Source organism: Epargyreus clarus, unplaced genomic scaffold (genome assembly GCF_041222505.1).
Source record: "Epargyreus clarus isolate Ecla_fem2 unplaced genomic scaffold, WU_Ecla_fem_2.2 ptg000018l, whole genome shotgun sequence".
Classification (NCBI taxonomy): domain Eukaryota; kingdom Metazoa; phylum Arthropoda; class Insecta; order Lepidoptera; family Hesperiidae; genus Epargyreus; species Epargyreus clarus.
Window position 1 is genome coordinate 1,928,401 of NW_027332226.1, and position 19,809 is coordinate 1,948,209.

At 34.9% G+C, this 19,809-nt stretch overlaps 1 protein-coding gene across 1 annotated transcript; it reads right to left on the bottom strand.

The window, feature by feature from the left end:
- Positions 1-1,100: 1,100 nt before the first annotated feature.
- On the bottom strand, positions 1,101-19,451 carry LOC140749537 (integrin alpha-PS3-like). The gene is made up of 21 exons (XM_073082620.1): positions 19,082-19,451; positions 17,920-18,047; positions 16,400-16,494; positions 15,817-15,931; positions 15,106-15,261; positions 14,439-14,555; positions 13,924-14,012; positions 13,263-13,487; positions 12,111-12,225; positions 11,603-11,776; positions 10,861-11,043; positions 10,341-10,465; positions 9,829-9,895; positions 9,331-9,475; positions 7,791-8,141; positions 6,830-6,914; positions 5,776-5,838; positions 4,051-4,177; positions 3,614-3,686; positions 2,551-2,668; positions 1,101-2,132 (listed from the first exon to the last, which is right to left on the bottom strand). The coding sequence occupies exons 1-21, from the start codon at positions 19,231-19,233 to the stop codon at positions 1,983-1,985; spliced, it is 2,853 nt and encodes a 950-aa protein (XP_072938721.1). The 5' UTR covers positions 19,234-19,451; the 3' UTR covers positions 1,101-1,982.
- Positions 19,452-19,809: the final 358 nt, after the last annotated feature.

Here is a 19,809-nt window from a genome sequence, read left to right on the forward strand (position 1 = left end):
AGATGGGTCATTGTTTGGAGTCCGGCGGAACAACTGCCACACTTATTTCTGCCTTTTGATAGCAGTGTTTAGCGCCACTGTCGTCGTCGTCGTCGCGGGTTTGAAGGGAGATACTTTTCCGAAACATTTCAGCTTAGTCCTCAGAGGTAGAGGTTCATTACAAATGACAGTAGCAATAATCCTATATAATAAAATAATATATACAATTATTTTTCCTTTATCGAATCATACATATTAGTTTACCTAAAACATTTGTCAACAGAGCTAAATGTTCCGAAATTCGCAGATAAGTTGCCGGATATTCCAGCACGGATGTGTTGCGATAAACATGCTCTTCCGGCTACAAGATATTACTCGCGATAGATACTAGCATGACATGATGATGATGAGTGTATAATGCTTTCGCTTGGACGTTACCACGCTTTTATTAGCTTGGCTGGTATCTATGTACGTATGTAACGGAATCTTTGAACCCGATTTTTACCCACTTTTTATAATTTTAAGCAATTATCAAGAACCGATGACAATACACGATTTTAATAATTTTAGCCCATTTTCCTCATCGGGACCGTCAGGAATCAGGATTAACGATTTTTTTTGTGCAATTTTAGCGTGGTTTTTAGTTTTTAAACTATAATTATTTATGATTTGTTAGTAGATCTAGATTTGATTTTATAGGCACCGTTACGTTGTCAACTCAATATCCCACTCATGGGCACGGTTCGCCTCTGGTAATGGGATGGAGCCACCACACCACCTTTCTGCCTTATATCTTGAAGGGTGTGGTAAATCAGATCGAACAGTTCGAGGGTTGTGTTAGGTATTACACGATTTTTCCAGCATAGTCCTTTGGAGTAGCAACCCATTCGCCGATCCTTGATATGACTTTGATTCTGTTTAGGGTTGCTTACAGATTAAAACAGAAACGTTTGTTTAATTATAAGATGCTTTTCGGTATGAGTAGTGAAGTGTAAGGATGAAGGAAAAATGAAAATACTCGTACCTTGATAAGTTAATAAATTTTTTATTTATAGATATAACAATATATTATAAATTTAAATTAGAACTAAATCTTTATATTAGTAAAAAATACAAAAAAAAAAAATGTTACTTTAAAGCTTCTGTGCATTTCATAATCACTAAAACTTATTTATATTATTGTCTAAACACTTAATACAATTGTAACATATTTTTTTCGATATACATGTAGCTTCTTTTGAAATAAGACGTTTTACAAGAACTCATTTAAATGTACAGTATTAAAACTAATAACTATTTCTGCCTAGTTTGTCTAACTCACTTAAGTACGGAACTACCAGCATAGGTAACTTTTGAAATTATTAAACTACTACAGATTCATCTTTCTACACTATATGCGAATGTGGGTAGATTTTTGTCGTGACGTCACAACTGTCACGATGTGAGTGCGAGCGGCGTGCCAATCAGTGTTCAGCCGCTGACCCGGACGGACGTATCGTAGCGTTGGCGAGCATAATAATAGTTGTATTACTATTAGTGTCCGAGATACTGCACATATTTAAATGAAGTACATAAATATAAAAGACTATTTATTATTATCATTAAACAGCGTAGTAAATGCTATTAGTTTTAAACATCATACCTAGCACTTTACGCTTTAAAATGTACTTTCCTGAGAGAAAACAGTACCTCTTTGGATTTATCATCTGAAGGTTCGCAGAAAGTTGTATAAAAATAAACTTATGGTTTTTGTATCTTGATAAAAAAATTAAGTACTTAGTTAATGACGTCTTAAGTATCTAAATAACATAACATCTAGGCGGTTTTTTTTATTAGATATAAGGCATAATCCAAATATTGAATATAATTACTAAATTTTGCTGTTTTGATTGGGATATATGCAAAATCACGTTATCTCGTTCATCACTAGGGACAAGATGATTTGCAGCTAAAACGGTACAGCGTTCACAAATGCAGAGGGTATGATCACATTATGAATTAAACTAATTTGAATCATCTACAAGTTCTCGAGTGGAATCGTCAGCATCACTGGAATTCAAGTCAGCTGATGATGGACTGGATTCTTCTAGAATTAAGGATTGCTCTTGAAGTTTCTTTAACTCATCTCTGCTCGTCCGTGAAAAGAATCCATACTGAGAAAAAAAAGACGCAGAATTAATATTGAAACCATAACATAATGCATTAAAGGGCTTAGGTTAAGTTCGTTTGAAGGTGGTAGAACCCTTTGTGGTACGACTCGGCAGCACCCCCACCACACCTATTTCTGCCTCATAGCAGCAGTATTAAGCGCTGCTGTGTTCTGGTTTGAAGGGTGTGCTAAATTAGACATAGTTTTCCGAGGCGTTCCAGCTTAGTCCTCAGGTGTAGCGGCGCATCTATGGCCCACCTCAAGTAGGAATATCTAATCCTATCTGAGGTTGATTACAGATGTCCATGGGCGGCAGTAGCCACTTTCCATCAGGTGGCCTGCATGCTCGTTACTCCTGTTATAAAAAAATCTATGTTAGGACTACATTTATTTATTGCAAGTCTATAAAGTTGGGCACTTACTTTGTACAAAGCAAACACTATAGCTGCTAGCAAAGTGAATCCAGCTATAAGTCCCACTATTAATGGCCATAGCGGTTGGGACGGGTCCAAAACCAAGGTGGTTGTTGTTGATATAGATCTGGAAATATAAAAGAAAGCAATTAGAAATATGACGAACACGGCCATCATACCGATCTGATGGTCCAAGGGTTTCGAGTTCGATGTTCAACCGGACATATCTAAATGGTGAATTGACATATTTATTTTGGGTCTGGATGTATAGGTATATGTATTCGCCTTTGTGTGTCCATCATCTACGGCACTGGAAAAATCCTAGTGTGGGTCTTTGCATGTACTAGAAAACGTTACATTTGTTCTGTAAGCATGTAAGGTGGCGTCTATATGAGGTGTTACAACTTAATCCTCGAGTTTAGTCCAACGCATCTGCGGCTGATGTCAGATAGGACTCCAATCCTATCTAGGGTTGATTAGAGATGTCTATGGGCGGCAATATCACTTACCGTAGGTACACTGCATGGATGTTTGTTACTTTTATTTTATAATATAAAACGTTACTGTTTAAGCATATAATAAATCCTTACAATATTTTAAATCCGAAAGTAACTCTGTCTGTCTGTCTGTTTGTATGGTTGTATCTTCTTCACGCCTAAACTACTGAACCGATTTTAATGAAATTTTGTACAAAGATAGTCTGAGACCCGAGGAAGGACATAAGATAGTTTTTATCCCGGAAATCCCATGGGAACTAGGAATGGCGATCTAAGATCGATTAATCGGAGAATCGATCTTTTGGACCAAAAACATCGATTAGTTTAATCGATATTAGTAAGGATTGAATCGTAAACTATGCATTTGATCAAGTGATGATCTTTAGCAAAGTTGTTATCCATGAGCCCACGAAGATTTCAGAGTTGGTACGACCAATTTTCGCCAGGTGGTTCCACTGTCATTCCAATAAAGGTACGAATTTTCAGTTTTATGTATGTTAGTATGTCATATTATTTTCTTTTAAACGCGGGCGGAGCCGCGGGCAAAAACTAGTAAATAGATAAAAAGAACTTACTGAAACTTATCTCCCAATAAAAGTGTTATATTAGAAGTAATATTCACTTGTGTATTTTCCTCCAGAATACTCTCTGTAAAGAAAAGCTATTGTAAAGAAGACAATATTCTCTTTCTTTATTGAAATATATGTTCTTTATTGAAATACATGTACTGTAAGTAATTTGACAAAAAATATTTAATTAACATAATTATATATAATATATCTATCTATTTACAAACTTAAAATATATATACAATATACACAAAAAATATAATTTAAACAAAAAAAAGAAATATTAAAACTTAAATAATTAAATATAAAACAATGAGTCCAAATCACTGCCTCCCGGTAGAGTCCCAAGAATGCTGGCTGCGTTGCCGCGTTGTATGGCCAGTAATTTATATGTGATAAATTTTATAAATAAAAAAATTCAAACAAATGTAATAATGACTTACTATGTATCCCCAAATCAAACCGCAGTGGCACGATAATAGGCATTGATACTTTAGCAGGCAACGGCCAAACACATTCTATCAAACCATATTCTCCCACACAGCCTTTGATAGGACTAGAAATGTTCACCTAAAAAATAAAGTTCATTGTATTATATTGATTTTTACGATTATTATTCGAATTTAAATAATTATTTCACTGATTATAATATGAAACTAGCTTTTTCCCGATAATTCATACGCTCAATGCGTATTAGTGCTTTAGTGGTTGTAATATGAGTATAGACAATTAACTGTAGCTTTTTAAAATCATCCTCTATGTGGGTGTGTTTCAAATTTGCATACAACTAATTCGCAAATTTATGGAATAGTGAAAAAGGAATCACGAGGGCAACTTTAATAAAAACTAAAAGTGCATATTCATATGTATATGAAAAACAATTGCTCTAGGCGGAAATCAACTCAGTTAATTTTGAAAAAATCATATCCTGTATTATTGCATCTCCTCGTAACTTCTTTCATCATTGTTCACTATTCCTTATACATACTTTCACATCTGGCAATTTGAAAAAATCATCCTGTATACAATTTATACATACATATAAATTAAAATAAAAGTTACAACACAATCAAAACCGTAATAATATCGGTTACATCAGCTACACATTAACTCTTCCAATATTTGATTTAGAAGACAAACGGGAAATCTAAATCGGTTGGGGTTGACTTTTCAAGCAGACACGATGAATCCCGGTTCTATTTACTTAGGATTGAAAACCATTATGTTTAACTAAATAGGATATAGGAATCTAGTAGAAATGGCGCTTCAATTTGAGGAGGATATAATTTTTTTGAATAGAAAGATTTTAAAAATAGATTTAATAGATACAGTACCCTTAGTATAAGATTTTACGTTTTTACAAAAATGACTGTTTTTGTATTTTTTTACGTATTTGCCCATACATTTCCAATCAGCGCCCCTAACGGACTGTTTCAGAACTGACTTGAAATGTATGGGAAATACGTAAACAAATACAAGAACATATGAAAAAAAAAACCGTGAAACTTGACATATCCGAAGTTTCACGGTGATTGAACAACGTGTGTTAGGATTTAACTGTAGCTTTTGAAAATACACCCTAAATAGGGTGTTTTTTTAAGTATATATAGAATCTAAAATTTTATATAATAGCGAAAAGGATTCAGGAGAACAGTCATTTTTGTAAAAACGTAGAAACTCATACTAAGGGTACAGTTGGTGTAATGATCGCAACCCTTAGTAGTCCCACTACTGGGCTACTTAGAGATTAACTTAATAAATAACAAATTAAATAATGAAAAACACTGTCCAAACCACATATTATAAATGCGAATGTGACTTTGTTTGCTACACTTTCACCCTTAACTACAAAACCGATTGATATGAAATATTGAACACACGTTGTCTGGAGTTCAGAAAAGGACAAAGGGTACCTATTTATATAAATCTGTAACCACAAACAAAGTTAAAGCCAGTTTTTTTATAAGCTGCATAATTTAAAACTTATAAATGTAAGATAAATGATAACAATCCTCTTAATCAACTTGTTTAAGCTTACGGGAAATGTCTTTTGTCAAAGTTCAATTTAAAAAGACACAGTTTAAATATACCCTTAATAATCTTATTAATTAATATTAATTAATAATGCCATTTCTATTCGATAGTATGGTCTATGGTACAAAGGTTACCTGGTCTGGGAGTGCTATCTGTGCTTCCAAGCGATACCAATCCGATGGACCGAAGTTTGTTACCTGTGGAAAATGAATATTACGTTACATTTCAACTCGCGACCCAGGGGGCTTTGCGCCTATAGCGTAAACGAAAAAAAAAGGTCGCCAGAATGAACACATCACTGAAAACTTGTGACATTTGTTATTTTGTAAAATCAGATCAGCTTTTTAGACTAGGGGCGTGCTTTCTCCAGGCCTCCGACGACCTTAGTCCGCCACTGTGTACATTGTATTGTGGCAGAGGGCCTCGCAAAATGTATTTTACCCACATAAAAAATATTTCTTACGCCGCTACTGGATTTCAGTAACTTTTCCCAAGTAAGAATGTTATAGCAAGAAATTTTAAAACGAAAATGAGGTAATATCCTCCATAGAGTACTACTCGACCAAGCAAAGTTGACGAATGTCAAACGTGACGTCACTCGCCTGATATGTGCGTACCGTTGGCAAAAAAATTATAATAACTTGTTGTGAAATATTGATTTATACCTATAAAATTTAAATTTTAATAAATTTCTGTCTTATAATTTATAGTTAAACGACTGTTACGAAAACGAATAGATACAAAAAATTATGTAAAACGTAAAAGTCGCAATATAATTGTACTCTCTCCGCTATGTATAGTTTTAATTATTTTATTAATAAATAACACTAGAGATTATTTTCTCTAACTATGTACACTACTGTATAACAATAACAAATAGTAAACCAAAATATTATCCAGGAATTAATTGTGAATCATGAGAGTGAGAGTTTAGCTGCGAACAGTACTAGGATGTGAGCGGGGCATGGGGCGGTACTCGGGAGGGAGGCCGCATTCCACCGGTTCGTCTAGTTGGCTTGGTCGAGTAGTACCTTGAAATATCCTCTCTACGTCGGTATAAAATCTAGCAACTAGCAACAAATATAAAAAATAAATGAAAAAGTTGGTAATACGGGACGCTCCAAACGCGGGTTTGACTCACACTTCACTAATTATTTTACTTTATAAACCTTAAAAACAATTGCTTACCTCGTAATAATGAACCAAATTGATACTGCCGGCGGCATTTAATTTCTCCCTTGTTACTGCTATAGTTGTATTCGGCAACGCTTTACTAAAATTCATTGAACACTTATTATAATTTATTCAAATTAGTCCATGGGAAATGTTACATTTGGTTTGCAATTGTCAGAGGATGCAATTTTATATTTTGCTTGTCAAGGGGGTGTTATCTACATCATCATCAACCCATTACTGTCCCACTGCTGGGCACGGGTCTCCTCTCAGAATGAGAAGGATTAGGCCATAGTCCACCGCGCTGGACAAGTGCGTATTGGTGGACTTCACATACATTTGAGTTTTTTTTTATAAATCTATCATGTATTCAGGTTTCCTCACGATGTTTCCCTTCACCGTTTAGCAAGTGATCATTATTAATTTGTAATACGTACATAACTTTGAAAAATCATTTGTGTCTGGGATTTGAACCTCGGACCCCTCGATCGAGAGGCCGAGTTTCTTAATCACTACCTTAAGGGGGTGTTAATATAAACTTAAAACCTAATTTGTGAGACTGCAACTTTTGCACTCAGCCGCCATCTCAGCTCGAAAAAGGGGTACAAATCATTTTCTTGCATCCACTAACTTGGATTTGGTTTTTATTATAATATAAGAGTTGCAGACGAGCATACAGTCCACCTGATGGTAAGTGGCTACTACCACCCATGGACATCTGTAACCAACCCCAGATAATATAAGATTCCTACCTCAGGTAGGCCCCGATACGTTCCTCTGAGTATTAAATTGAATTACCTCGGATAATGTCTCCCTCACCCAACACACAACAGTCCTTAACACTGCTGTTATTAGGCAGAAACAGGCGTGACGGTGTAGCCTCGTCGAGCCCACAGAGGGTTTCACAACATTGCATGGATAACATATCACTAGTAGTTTAAATAGTTTGTACTGTATAAAAAATAATGTTACTTACCCACTAACACCAAAATTTGCTTTTGGCGTCACACGAATATGCAACTGATCTATTTTAGTCACATTAATATTATGAAAAGGGTCTTTAAGTCTAGCGGAAATCGTTAACTGTTTCTCAAGAATCCCTTTCAATGTGAACTCCATTTCAATTTCCCATAAAACTGATTCTCCTCTTAGTAAGGGTGATGGGACGTTACAAGTTACGTTTAGCCCTTCTAAAGTACAAGCACTTGGCAGCCTTATGGGATTTGAAGGTAATTCTATAAAGACTTTAGCCCCATACGCTGGTTCCTCTTTATTCAAAACTTTAACTTTAAAGCCAAGTTTGTCGTCCGATCCTGGAATGTATGGGCTGGAATAGAATAGACAGATTGTTATTATCTTCATTTTTTTATAATATGATCCACCTGATGGTAAGTGGCTACTGCCGCCCATGAACATCTGTAACCAACCTCAGATGGGTTTAGATATCCCTACCTGAGGTCGGCCACAGAAGCGCCGCTACCCCTGAGGGCTAAGCTGGAACGCCTCGGAAAGTATGCCCCCTTACCACACCCTTCAAACCGGAACACAGCAGCGTTTAACACTGCTGTTGTGAAACTGAGTTCTTAATAATAAAATACTTGCAGACAAACATATAAATTATACATTTAATTATTGATTTGCGACCGTAAGTAAATAGTTCGGTAAGTGCCCTATTTTTGGGCTCTTGAATATCATGGTTATTATAATTAAAAAAAGAATTTAATGGTCATATTAAAATGCATTATAAATACAAAAATGGTAATTCGTAAACTTCTTTAACACAAATTTGAAATGATTCATTTCCTATTTAATATAAAAGTACTAAAACTTGATTATTCATTATAATTACTATTTCTTTGTAGCATTTAGGTAATTATAATGAATCATTTTTATTAGATCCTATGTATCAGATAATATTTTCTATAAAACATAGAATGACTAAGCAATGGTAATGTATTTATCAATCATAGTTCTATTGTTGATAATATCATGATTCATTGACAAAATGGTATTGTTATAAATTATATTTACATTTGTCATTTTAATAATCAAACTTAGAAATCAGCCTACATTTTTGGAGGTCATTTATTCAAATCCAGTCTATTTAATTCAATGTGGTATCACTAAAACATTTTTATGAGTAAGTTTTTAAAATCGTATTTTCTCAAGTTATGTATTTGTTTTATAATATAGGAGTAGCAGACGAGCATGCAGTCCATCTGATCGTAAGTAGCTACTGCCGCCCATGGACATCTGTAATCAACCCCAGATAGGGTTAGATATTCCTACCTAAGGTCGGGCACAGATGCGCCGCTACCCCTGAGGCCTAAGCTGGAACGCCTCGGAAAAGTATGTCTCCCTTACCACACCCTTCAAACCGGAACACAGCAGCGCTTAACACTGCTGTTATGAGATAGAAATAGGTGTGGCGGTGGTGCCGCCGGAATCGAGCCACAAAGGGTTCTACCACCTTCTAAATCTTCTATCAAAGTAAAAACTACTAAAAGATACATTACTTCACCAAAGGTTCCAAGGTCATGACGAGTAAAGGTCTGCAAATGAGGTCTGCTCCGCAATCTCTTGTTAATTGAATATCAAAAAAGGAATGTAAGATCGAGTTCTCCGATAACCTAGCAGCATTCATTAGGAATAATGATGAATCTGAAAAAATAATTTTATTTGAATTATTCGAAAGCAAAAGTAATGATAATGCTTAAAATTTGCTAATTGTTACATTATACTTTAAATTATTTCAACGCATTATAGGAAATAATGGATATAGGTACTGGAACCAAATAAATTTGTAATGGATGTCTACCAAATATTATGATCATAATACTATACTTAAATAAAAACTTAGGTTATTATTGAAATAACTTTCAACCTTTAATTGAAAATGACTAAAAACTTATTCAAAAAGTGAAGTAAGGTAAAAATATTTTAGTAACATTTTGGGAGCATTTTGTTAATGAAATCTAAACCTTTAATTATTTATGTTAATTGTACAGCATTACCTTGCATTAATTCCTTTGGTGTTAAAGTAAACTGGATTGATATAGGTTTCGATAAATCTGCGGTTGGCTGCAAAAAGAAAACATTAACGTAAAACATTGCTACTACAACTATAAATTGAGGATCTCCTCACTTATACCGACGTAGAGAAACCACTGGGTAAAACGATCGAGATATTTAAATAAAATTTAGATTTTTCTTCTAATTCTGAATGTCTGTATAGATCTAAAGAATCCTGTAGTAAAGATATGAAGCATAATAATAACGTAACATTAATCTTTTCTACTTTGAAAATATTTATTTTTAATTTGATTCAAATATTGTTTTTAATGGTTTATTGTTTCACCCATCAGGTGTTATTTACATGTTCACAAAAAAGCAAAAATCGTAACAGCCTATTCGGATTAAGAATATCTTGCTTTTATTTAATTATGTAAATAACATCTAAATTTTACCTTTATCCATTAAGTACTTGTAATATGTTGCCAAGCAACAAAATAATGTCCATATTTACCATCACTTCAACAATTTGTTCTTCGCATGCATCGTTTCCTGGCTTAAGAGAGACATTGTATTCGGAATCACCAGAAATTCTAGCTCTATTCCCTTCTCGGTCTACTGTTATCTTGGCTGTGAGATCTGAAAATATTAGGATATTAATCATTTTAAATATTTTATGCAAACTATTGTAGGATGATTTCAACAGTTCTAAATTTTTTGTCAAAATCATTTTGTACTAATAATATAGTGAAAATGGCTTCTTCCCTAAATAAACTTGATTTTTTCCCTAATTATGATATAAGTATGATATTAATATGGAAGCACACCTATAGTTCCCTGCGAAGGTATCACGGTAGAAATGACACTTATTTTTCCCATTTAGACCTAGCATCACAAGGAATGTGTTCCATCTAATATAGAACTCCGATCCCATGTGGGTTTGATTACAGGTGTCCACAGGTGAGTGGCCACTTACCCTGAAGTAGAATGCCTGTTACTTCGCAACATTTCACAAAAAATAACAAACTACGTACCAATTTTAACGTGCGGCCACATTTTCTTCGCAGGTGCATCAACACAGAACAGAGCTGTGAAGTTAGTAGTGTTCTGAGGCAGATACATTGCATCTGGAACTTTGATCGCTGTGGAGACCTGCATGGTCGGTATACACCTGTATATGTACGCTGTACTTGATTTGTAAGCTCCTATTGCTAAATCTGGAATGTTGATGATCGTTTAAGTATTTGGAATTTCTTAATACGTATATTTCATTACTATTACAATGATTGTTGATGCTGATATAAAATGAGTTAAAAGAGCAATTTCGAATTTCACATGAAAGGTACAAACATACATGACTGCTAAGGTACATTTAGGAAGATTTTAAAATCAAACCAATGCTCCAAACAATGTTGCTGTAATTGTAAATATTAACAAAAAAAGTATCAACTAAAATTTAAAAGTAAATGTAGTAAATTTTGATACCTTTCTGGTGTTACATACATGTAACACCAGGAAACCTAGTGCATTGCACTAGGTTACCTGGTGTTACCATTATTTACTGTCAATACCGTGTTGCCATTATTTATTGTCAATACCGTTTTGTATATAATTTATCTGTTTTTAGGTTCATAAGAATAAGTAGTCAATATCTACAATGCTTTCAATCGCCTTCAAGTAAAACTATTAATCTAAGTACTAGCAGTGACGACTTATCATCTACCTTCTTTGCTATATATATTACATGAAAATTATCCAAAATGTCCATTAACTCACCATTACAATTATTGCTATCAATGTCTACTGCTTTTGATATTGCTATGCCGAAACTCTTAGCATCTTCTGCAATGATCCTTTGGACATATTCTGGTTTAAGTCCGGTAGGGCTCCCTAGGTAAATATAAACAGCTCCCATGCCTTCATTCTCCCATGGGGCTCCTATAGCTACATCTGAAAGAATAAAATGAAGAATTTAATAATAACATCTTCTTATATTCTTACACTGTGGGTTTTTATATCAAGCTATAGACTAAGATTCGTTTAGACGTGTCTTAACTTATTCTTCACATTTTTATGCTATTTCTCTTCACTGTTAAAATAAATTAAATTAATTTTGTTATTTTAATTTTAATTTAAAAAATACATTTATATATCCTCAATTAGCCGGTACTTCTTACAATCATTATATCATAAGTATCTATTCCTGTAAAGTCTTCTATAATGAATGCTTTATTTTTAGACGATATTACTTTATTATAATCTGCTATAATAGTTTTGACTATACCTTTGTACCCATCGCCATCTATGTCTCCCAGCTCTGCGATTGCTGTACCAAAACGAGCTCCACTCTCTCGAGATCCGGTTACGAATCCAGCATCTTTGAGAATGAAAGATGTATCCTGCATAAAGAATAGAAAATTTTTAAATAAAAATGGTATGTGTACTCTAAGTTCGATCATGGGCTACTTAAGTTAGTAGACCTTTTAAATTCGCATATGGTATAAATTATTTATTACTATTTTCTTCTGTGTTTTAAAACCCGGAAGCCTGTTCCTCAAAAAAAGGTATTTAATTCAACAAACAAGAAATTGCAAATCAAAACTCAATAACATTATGTACAAATAATTTCTTATGTTGTCACTTATTCTTATCCATATGGGTATATACACTAATTAATCAGTCAATATACATATGTATATACAATATTATTATTCTTTATCATAACCATTACTCTAAACACACGTGTATCATCATCATTTGCCAAATATTCGTCCAAATATGCTATAGTCTGAGAATATTTCTTCGTGACACCAGATAGTTGTTTCAATGCTGGCAAATTGCCCAGTGTGGCTAAAGTCCGTGTGATGCAAAGCGTCTATAAATCCAAAGCAACCACCGACAAGCCACAGCTTCTATTTATGGAGTTACTCAGTGTTTGTTTGTTAAATAGCTCAACAGAGTATGTATATCAAACATATTCTCTTGTAAAAATCGAAATTGTGAATGAAATTTTATAAAAAGGTAAAGATAACGAAACTGATGACTAATCAAGAAATATCTAAGTAAGTAACGTTTGTAAGTAATCATTTGTTTCTTATTAAGAAGTAATTTTAGGGTACGTTATACGATACATACTTAGAAGTGGCAATAAAAATGAATGAATGAAATAAAAACTATAAGTTAAATGATACAAAAAAAAGAAAGGATATTGCAATGAATAGAATGAACAATAGTGAAATGATAAGAAAGAAAAAAATAAATGATAATTCCAATTTTCTAAGTTTTTCTATCTAGTTTGCAAGTATCTGCTTTTTTAGGTTTATGTAATGGGGTTCGCCATACAAGAAACTTGTTATTTCGGCGTTTTTCACTTTATCTTTTAAATTATAATTATTTTTTTTACAATTGATTAATGGTCACTTGGTCTACAATTTACCTGTCGTTCCGTCAAGTAAACGAACACAGCGCCCTGATCGTAGGGCAGGCCGCCGCCCTTCTTCACATAACTAGGCGCACCCACGAGCAAGTCCACCACACTATCGCCGTTCACGTCGAAGCAGGCGACACTCGCCCCGAAGTACGAGCCCAGGTGCGGACCGTGCACCTTGGCTTTGATGTCCAGGGGTTCCGTGTCTCGGAAGGACTGCTCGAAGATTAAAACCTGGAATTGGCCGTAAGTTTTATGTGTGTATGTGCGAAGGTGGTAGAACTCTCTATGGTTCGACACTTATTTCTTCCTTTTAACAGCAGTGTTAAACGCTGCTGTGTTCTGGTTTGAAGGGTGTGGCGAGGAAGACATACTTTTCAGAGGTGCTCCAGCATATTTCTCAGGGGTAACAGTGCGTCTGTGGCCAACTTCAGGTAGGAATCTTATGTTATCTGGGATTGATTACAGATGTCCATGGGCGGCAGTACTTACGATCTGGTGGACTACATTCTCGTCCACCACTCCTATATTATAAAGAAATCCTTTCATGTCCGTGACGTTGGGCTTGCGATGCCCTTACTTGTTATAGTGAATATATAATAGCGTCAGTGGTAACTTCAGAGAGGAATGGAACCACCTACATAGAACCAATTATAAAAATATGTTTTACCTGACCGTAACCCGCCTTAGATCTCGGAGCTCCTGCTACATAGAATGTCTTCCCACTGTCATCGAATGCACCAGATTCTACGCTGTATCCTGAAAACGGCAAAAACATTAAATTTACACTCTCCATAACTCAACACTTAGATTCCATGTGACATTGGCGCTATGGATAAATATACAATCATAGAAAAAATTAATCTAAATTCATTATTATACCATTTTCGATATTTTTTGCGTACCTAAATTGTTAAATTTCGAGCCCTGGTATGCTCAGAAGTGGAAATTTCAAAACTCCGAAAAAACAATAATTTTACTTCAATAATTTAAAAATCAGCAAAACAACTCGGTAAAATTTCGGCATTTAGTGTAAATACCACGTTAAAAAGGTTTTACAAAAATGCAAAATATTAAGATTGGGAAAATAAGAATCATGTAAACCGCATATTGACATGAACTAAAATACAGGCAATTAAAGTCTAATTACAAACACACATTTTATTTAAATACATAAATTAGTACCCAAGTAGTCATCTGGACCAACTTCCTTGGTTTTGTACGGGTTAGTGGTGGATCTTATTCCGAAGCGTACTGACTGAGCGCTGTAGTCTGGATACAACATATACTCTGATATACCACCTGAAAGAAGGTTCAACACATCATTAAAATATCTCATACAATTCGTTCACAAATTTGCGCATTATTCTACACTAATATTATAAAGAGGAAAACTTTGTTTGTTTGTTTGGTTGTAATGAATAGGCTCAAAAACTACTGGACCGATTTCAAAAATTCCTTCACCATTCGAAAGCTACATTATCCACGAATAACATAGGATATATTTTATACGAAATATATTTGATAAATAGACTTTGAGGGGGTACAAAGTTTGCCGGGTCAGCTAGTATATAATACAGAAGTAGCAAATGAGCATGTCCATGTGATGGTAAGTGGCTGTTGCCGACCATGAACATCTGTCATCAATCCCAGATTAGATAAGAGGTCAATAGCTAATAGGTAATAGATAACCTAAGGTCTGCTGAAGATAGGTCCATGCGCGTCTGTGACCAGACAACATCAGGTAATCATGTTCGATGGGTTGCACCTTTTTATGAATATAACCAGCATACTCAGCAATTTCTTTTGATACTTATATTGCGTCGCAAAGGCACTGAAACAGGTTTCTTACCAGTCCACTGTAACAGACCAGGTGCGCCAATAATAACAGTATTACTGTCAGTAACTTTAGCCGACATGCCAGCTTGGCCGTACGCGTAGAAGTTAAGGTGGAGTCCATATTCGCCATACTCCTTGCGTGTACCGTCCACCATGTAGGCTTGGCGATCTAGAACAATAATTGACATCATTGGCGCCCATAAACAAATATGTTGTTAATGACGATGATGATGAAGATAATGATGATGATAGATATAATCATGATGGCGATTATCATGGTGGTGATGTTGAATACGTAGTAATGATGATGAGTAATCATAACGCACACAACATTTTTTATAATAGTGATAATGAACATAAGGCAGAAAGCAGTTAAAATAAAAAAAATGTTGTTATATAGAACACAATAGAAATGATTTGTTGACGATTCGGCGAAATTGTTGATGATGACGAAATTAACGATAATAAAGATAACGGTATATACTATAATGATAATGATGACTACAAGTAGATACGTATTTGTATACGTACTTGTAGTCAATGAGGTGATTAAAGTGATGTAAAAGATTAGGATAACTATGACGTTTATGAAGTAAATAATGACATAATTAAGTTAATTAAGCTATCTTTAGTTATTGGTAACCATATAATATATGGCTTGAATGAATAATGTACAGTTATCTATACCTTCGTGTGAATTTATAAATTTCTCATGAAATCTTACTCATGTCCTGCAAAGGAAGCAGCCACTGCCCTCTTTTTTGCCCATGGAAGTAACATGCCCCATTCGCCAGTAAATGCGTGTCTTTATAGGGTGTAGTCCACCGTGGGGCACATATCTGCAAACATTTGTTTGGAGGATTCATAAAAAAATGCTCTACGCAGCGCTGAGGACGGCCACCGGGGGGGTTTTAGTGCGGTAAGAGTCCCACATAACCCTGTGTCGCTCCCAAGGCATCGGGTACCTTTTGAAGGGTTCCCGCTCGGGAACAAAAAAAAAAGCCTAGTGGTTAAGAAACTCGACCTATCGATCGAGTGTCTGAGGTTCAAATCCCAGGCACGCAACTCTGATTATACGAAGTTATGTGCGTATTAGAAATTAATTGTCACTTGCTTAAACGGTGAAGGAAATCATTGTGAGAAAACCTGCACACCAAGAGATTTATAAAAAAATTTCAAAGGTATGTGAAAAATACGTATAATAAAATACGTACTATGGTATAATACTTCTCATTCTGAGAGTGCCCAGCAGTGGGATGATAATAGGTTGATGATGAAAACATTAAGATGATATAAGATATTCTCACCAGTAAATTTCCCGTAGGCATCGCCGCTATGACAGCGCCAAACCACATGTCGTCTTTCAAGAAATCTGCACGCGATGCAAATCTTGAGACACCAACTTGAAATAGAAAGGATTATCGTATAAAAAACCAACTGCCTAAAAATATAGCCTATATGAATCCTACAATTAAGATGAATCCAACGGCACCATATACACATTTTGACATCATCACGTGGACTACATGTTTATTTGATACTTTATTTTCTAAAAACATCAAATATATATAAAGATAGAAAATCTCACTTATCTATATAAATAGATAGATAGGAGAACTCCCTGGGATTATGTAAAAAATATTTGGCCGAATGCGAGTCGAGCACACGGTGGGTTTCGTACCACTAAATATTATTTTTTAATATTTGTTATCATAGATGCCATAGAAGTAAGTGCATTGTGAAACTTTTAACCGTCCACGTATTGCAGTTCAATAGATAAAGCTTCTTCTCCATAACGAAACACCTTGTGAAGTGGTGGAAGTTGTACTGACATTCAAAAAATGCTCTGTAAAGAACCTAATTTGAATAAAAACAAATGGTTTGATTTGATTTGAAGGCGAAAAACACTGAGAAATAGCGGTTTGTTTTATGGCGACTTCCATTTATTTTTAGTATTTGTTAATAAACTGGCTACCGTTTTTCTATTACGGTTCAAGAGATAGAGCCTTGTGACAGACAGACAGGCAGCGGAGGCTTGGTAATAAATTTATTGGGACATTTTTAAATGGTTAAGTAGAGTATATTGAGTTGTATTTTATTTGAGTTCTCCAACAAGCGTTGAGGACGGCCACCGGGGGGGTTTTAGTGCGGTAAAAATCCCACATAACCCGGCGTCGCTCCCACGTCGTCGGGAACCTTTTGAAGGTTTCACCCTCGTTAAGAAAAAAAAGGTAGGATTTATAAACTTTTGGTATTGCAAAGCAACCTACCTATATTATGCACGTTAATTGAATTAGTTTAATAAGAATGATTACTCGCGGGTTGTTCTACCGCAAACCATTGCAGTGACTAATAAAATAATGAGAACTTTGCATTTGTCACGGCGTATTATGCCCGTCCTTAAATAAACTTATATTTCCGTTATCGTGAATTTATTGAAAACCTAAGGATGAATGAACAAACACCCAGACCCAGAGAAATGTAAAACGATTTTCAAAAAATGTTTTACTGTATTAAGATGAATGCTATTGTTCTCCTTTATTTAAATTAAAGTATCAAACGAGCATCCAGTCCATCTGATGATAAATGGCTACCGCTACCCATGGATCTGAAATCGATCCCAACTACGATAAGAGTCCTACCTGAGGTTGGCCACAGAGGACTTGCTACCCCTGAGGACTAAGTCGGTAAGCCTCGGATAAGTAACTATACCATACCCTTTATATGAGAACACAGCAGCGTTTAACACTGCTGTTATTAGCCTGGATTGCATACAGCAGAAGTATTTTCGTACGAACCCTTAAGGGCTAAAAAAATATTTACTTACTATCCGTTCCCAATGGTGTACACGTGACATTGCTGCTGTCCAAATTGTCCAATGGACAGAAGAACACCAGTCCTGGTGAAATTGACCTATTTAACCTACTTCTTGCTTTCGGTGCGCCAACGTACATCCTGGAAATGTAAAAAATATTAAAAGATAAGGAGTATAGTAAGAAGGAGTATCCTTCTCATCCTGAGAGAATATACGGATATGCTCTCAGAATGAGAAGGATACTCCTACCTGGGCACGGCCCCAGCAGTGGGAAAGCAATGGGTTGGTGATGATGATGAGGTTGGAATAATCTTTGATGTTAATATGCAGCGGCACCACCGGCAACTCTTTAGGTGTCATAATACGAGTATAATCGTCGACCCAATTTTTGGACTCGGAGCTCCCAAAATAAAAAGGGTTTAACCATGGGCCATCGCGTTAGCCAAGTGCACTTTGGCAATCATTACGCTCTTTTGAGAACTTTCATATCTTCACTGAGAACTGCAGTGATAACCTGACTGTTGAAACTCGGCCTCTCGTTTGAGCAATCCGAGGTTCAAATCCTAGTCACCTCTTATTTTTCGAAGTTATGTGCGTATTTGTGAGGAAACCTGCATACCTGAGATCTTAAAAAAGTTCTCAAAGGTATGTAAAGTCTATCAATATACACTTGGCCAGCGTGGTGGACTATGGACTAATCCTTTTCATTCTGAAAGGAGGCCCATGCCCAGCAGTGGGGCAGTAATAGTGATGAAAAAGAACTACGATTATTTGCCTCTCAAATTTACATAATTTTAAAAATTCGGCATACGGGGATTTGCATCTTGGTTCCCAAAAATGAGAGGCCGTTTCTTATCAATAGGTTATCGTGCTCATCATATTATTCACGAAATAACAATATAATTAATTATAATGAATGTACTGACATTAAATAGTTAATTTTACAATTATTAAAGTAAATAGTAAGTAGTAAGTTGTATGATTGTAAATTATGAATTACATATATTTTTAATATCTATATTATACGTACTCCTTAACAATATTTTAGGACTCTTAACTATATTGTTACTAGGTAAATATTTTCTATTCAACTAAATATGGCAAAGAATAAAATATCACAAACATAATTATGCAATTACTTTATCATTTCTTTAAATAAATGTATTTGACTTACCCAGACTTATTCAAAAGCACTGAATATCCAAAATAATCAGCGACATCATCGGGTCGAAAAATAATTTTACTTTTCTCATGGAATATTCCCAAAGAATCATTACTAATTATATTTAAAACTAACACACAACACAACAACACTGTTTTACACATTGTTACTCAAACACTATTTTAACTGTTGTATTATCACATTCTCAATTGCAATGAAATTGCAGTTATTCTACGAAACTTATCATAACCGACTGTTATTATTGATACACTCTCACCGCTTCCCACCGACACACTGACTTTGTTAAATGATAACACTCAATATATAATTGTTAATGATACACATTTATTTATTAGTTTTGTTCCTGCCTTCGCTTGCTAGTATTGTTCTCCTCTCGCAGTTTACCCACTAAACCAGTGTAATTGTAACAGTAAACAAATAAACAAACCATTAGTAACGTATATGAATACAGTTGCGAAAGGTTTAAAGTTGAACTTATTGTTCCCGTAAATTAATCGGTCAAGTGCGAGTCGACTCGTATAACGAAACTTTTATTATTTTTTTTAATTTTAGTTTTTGTTATCATAACAGTCATAGAAGTGTCTACCTATTACTCTTTAACAGATAGTGCACCGTGACAGACGGACATACAGTGAAGGCTTAATAATAGTAACCCAATCTTACCTTTTGACTGCGAATACTTTATTAAATCCTTATCCTTATCCTTACTAATATTATAA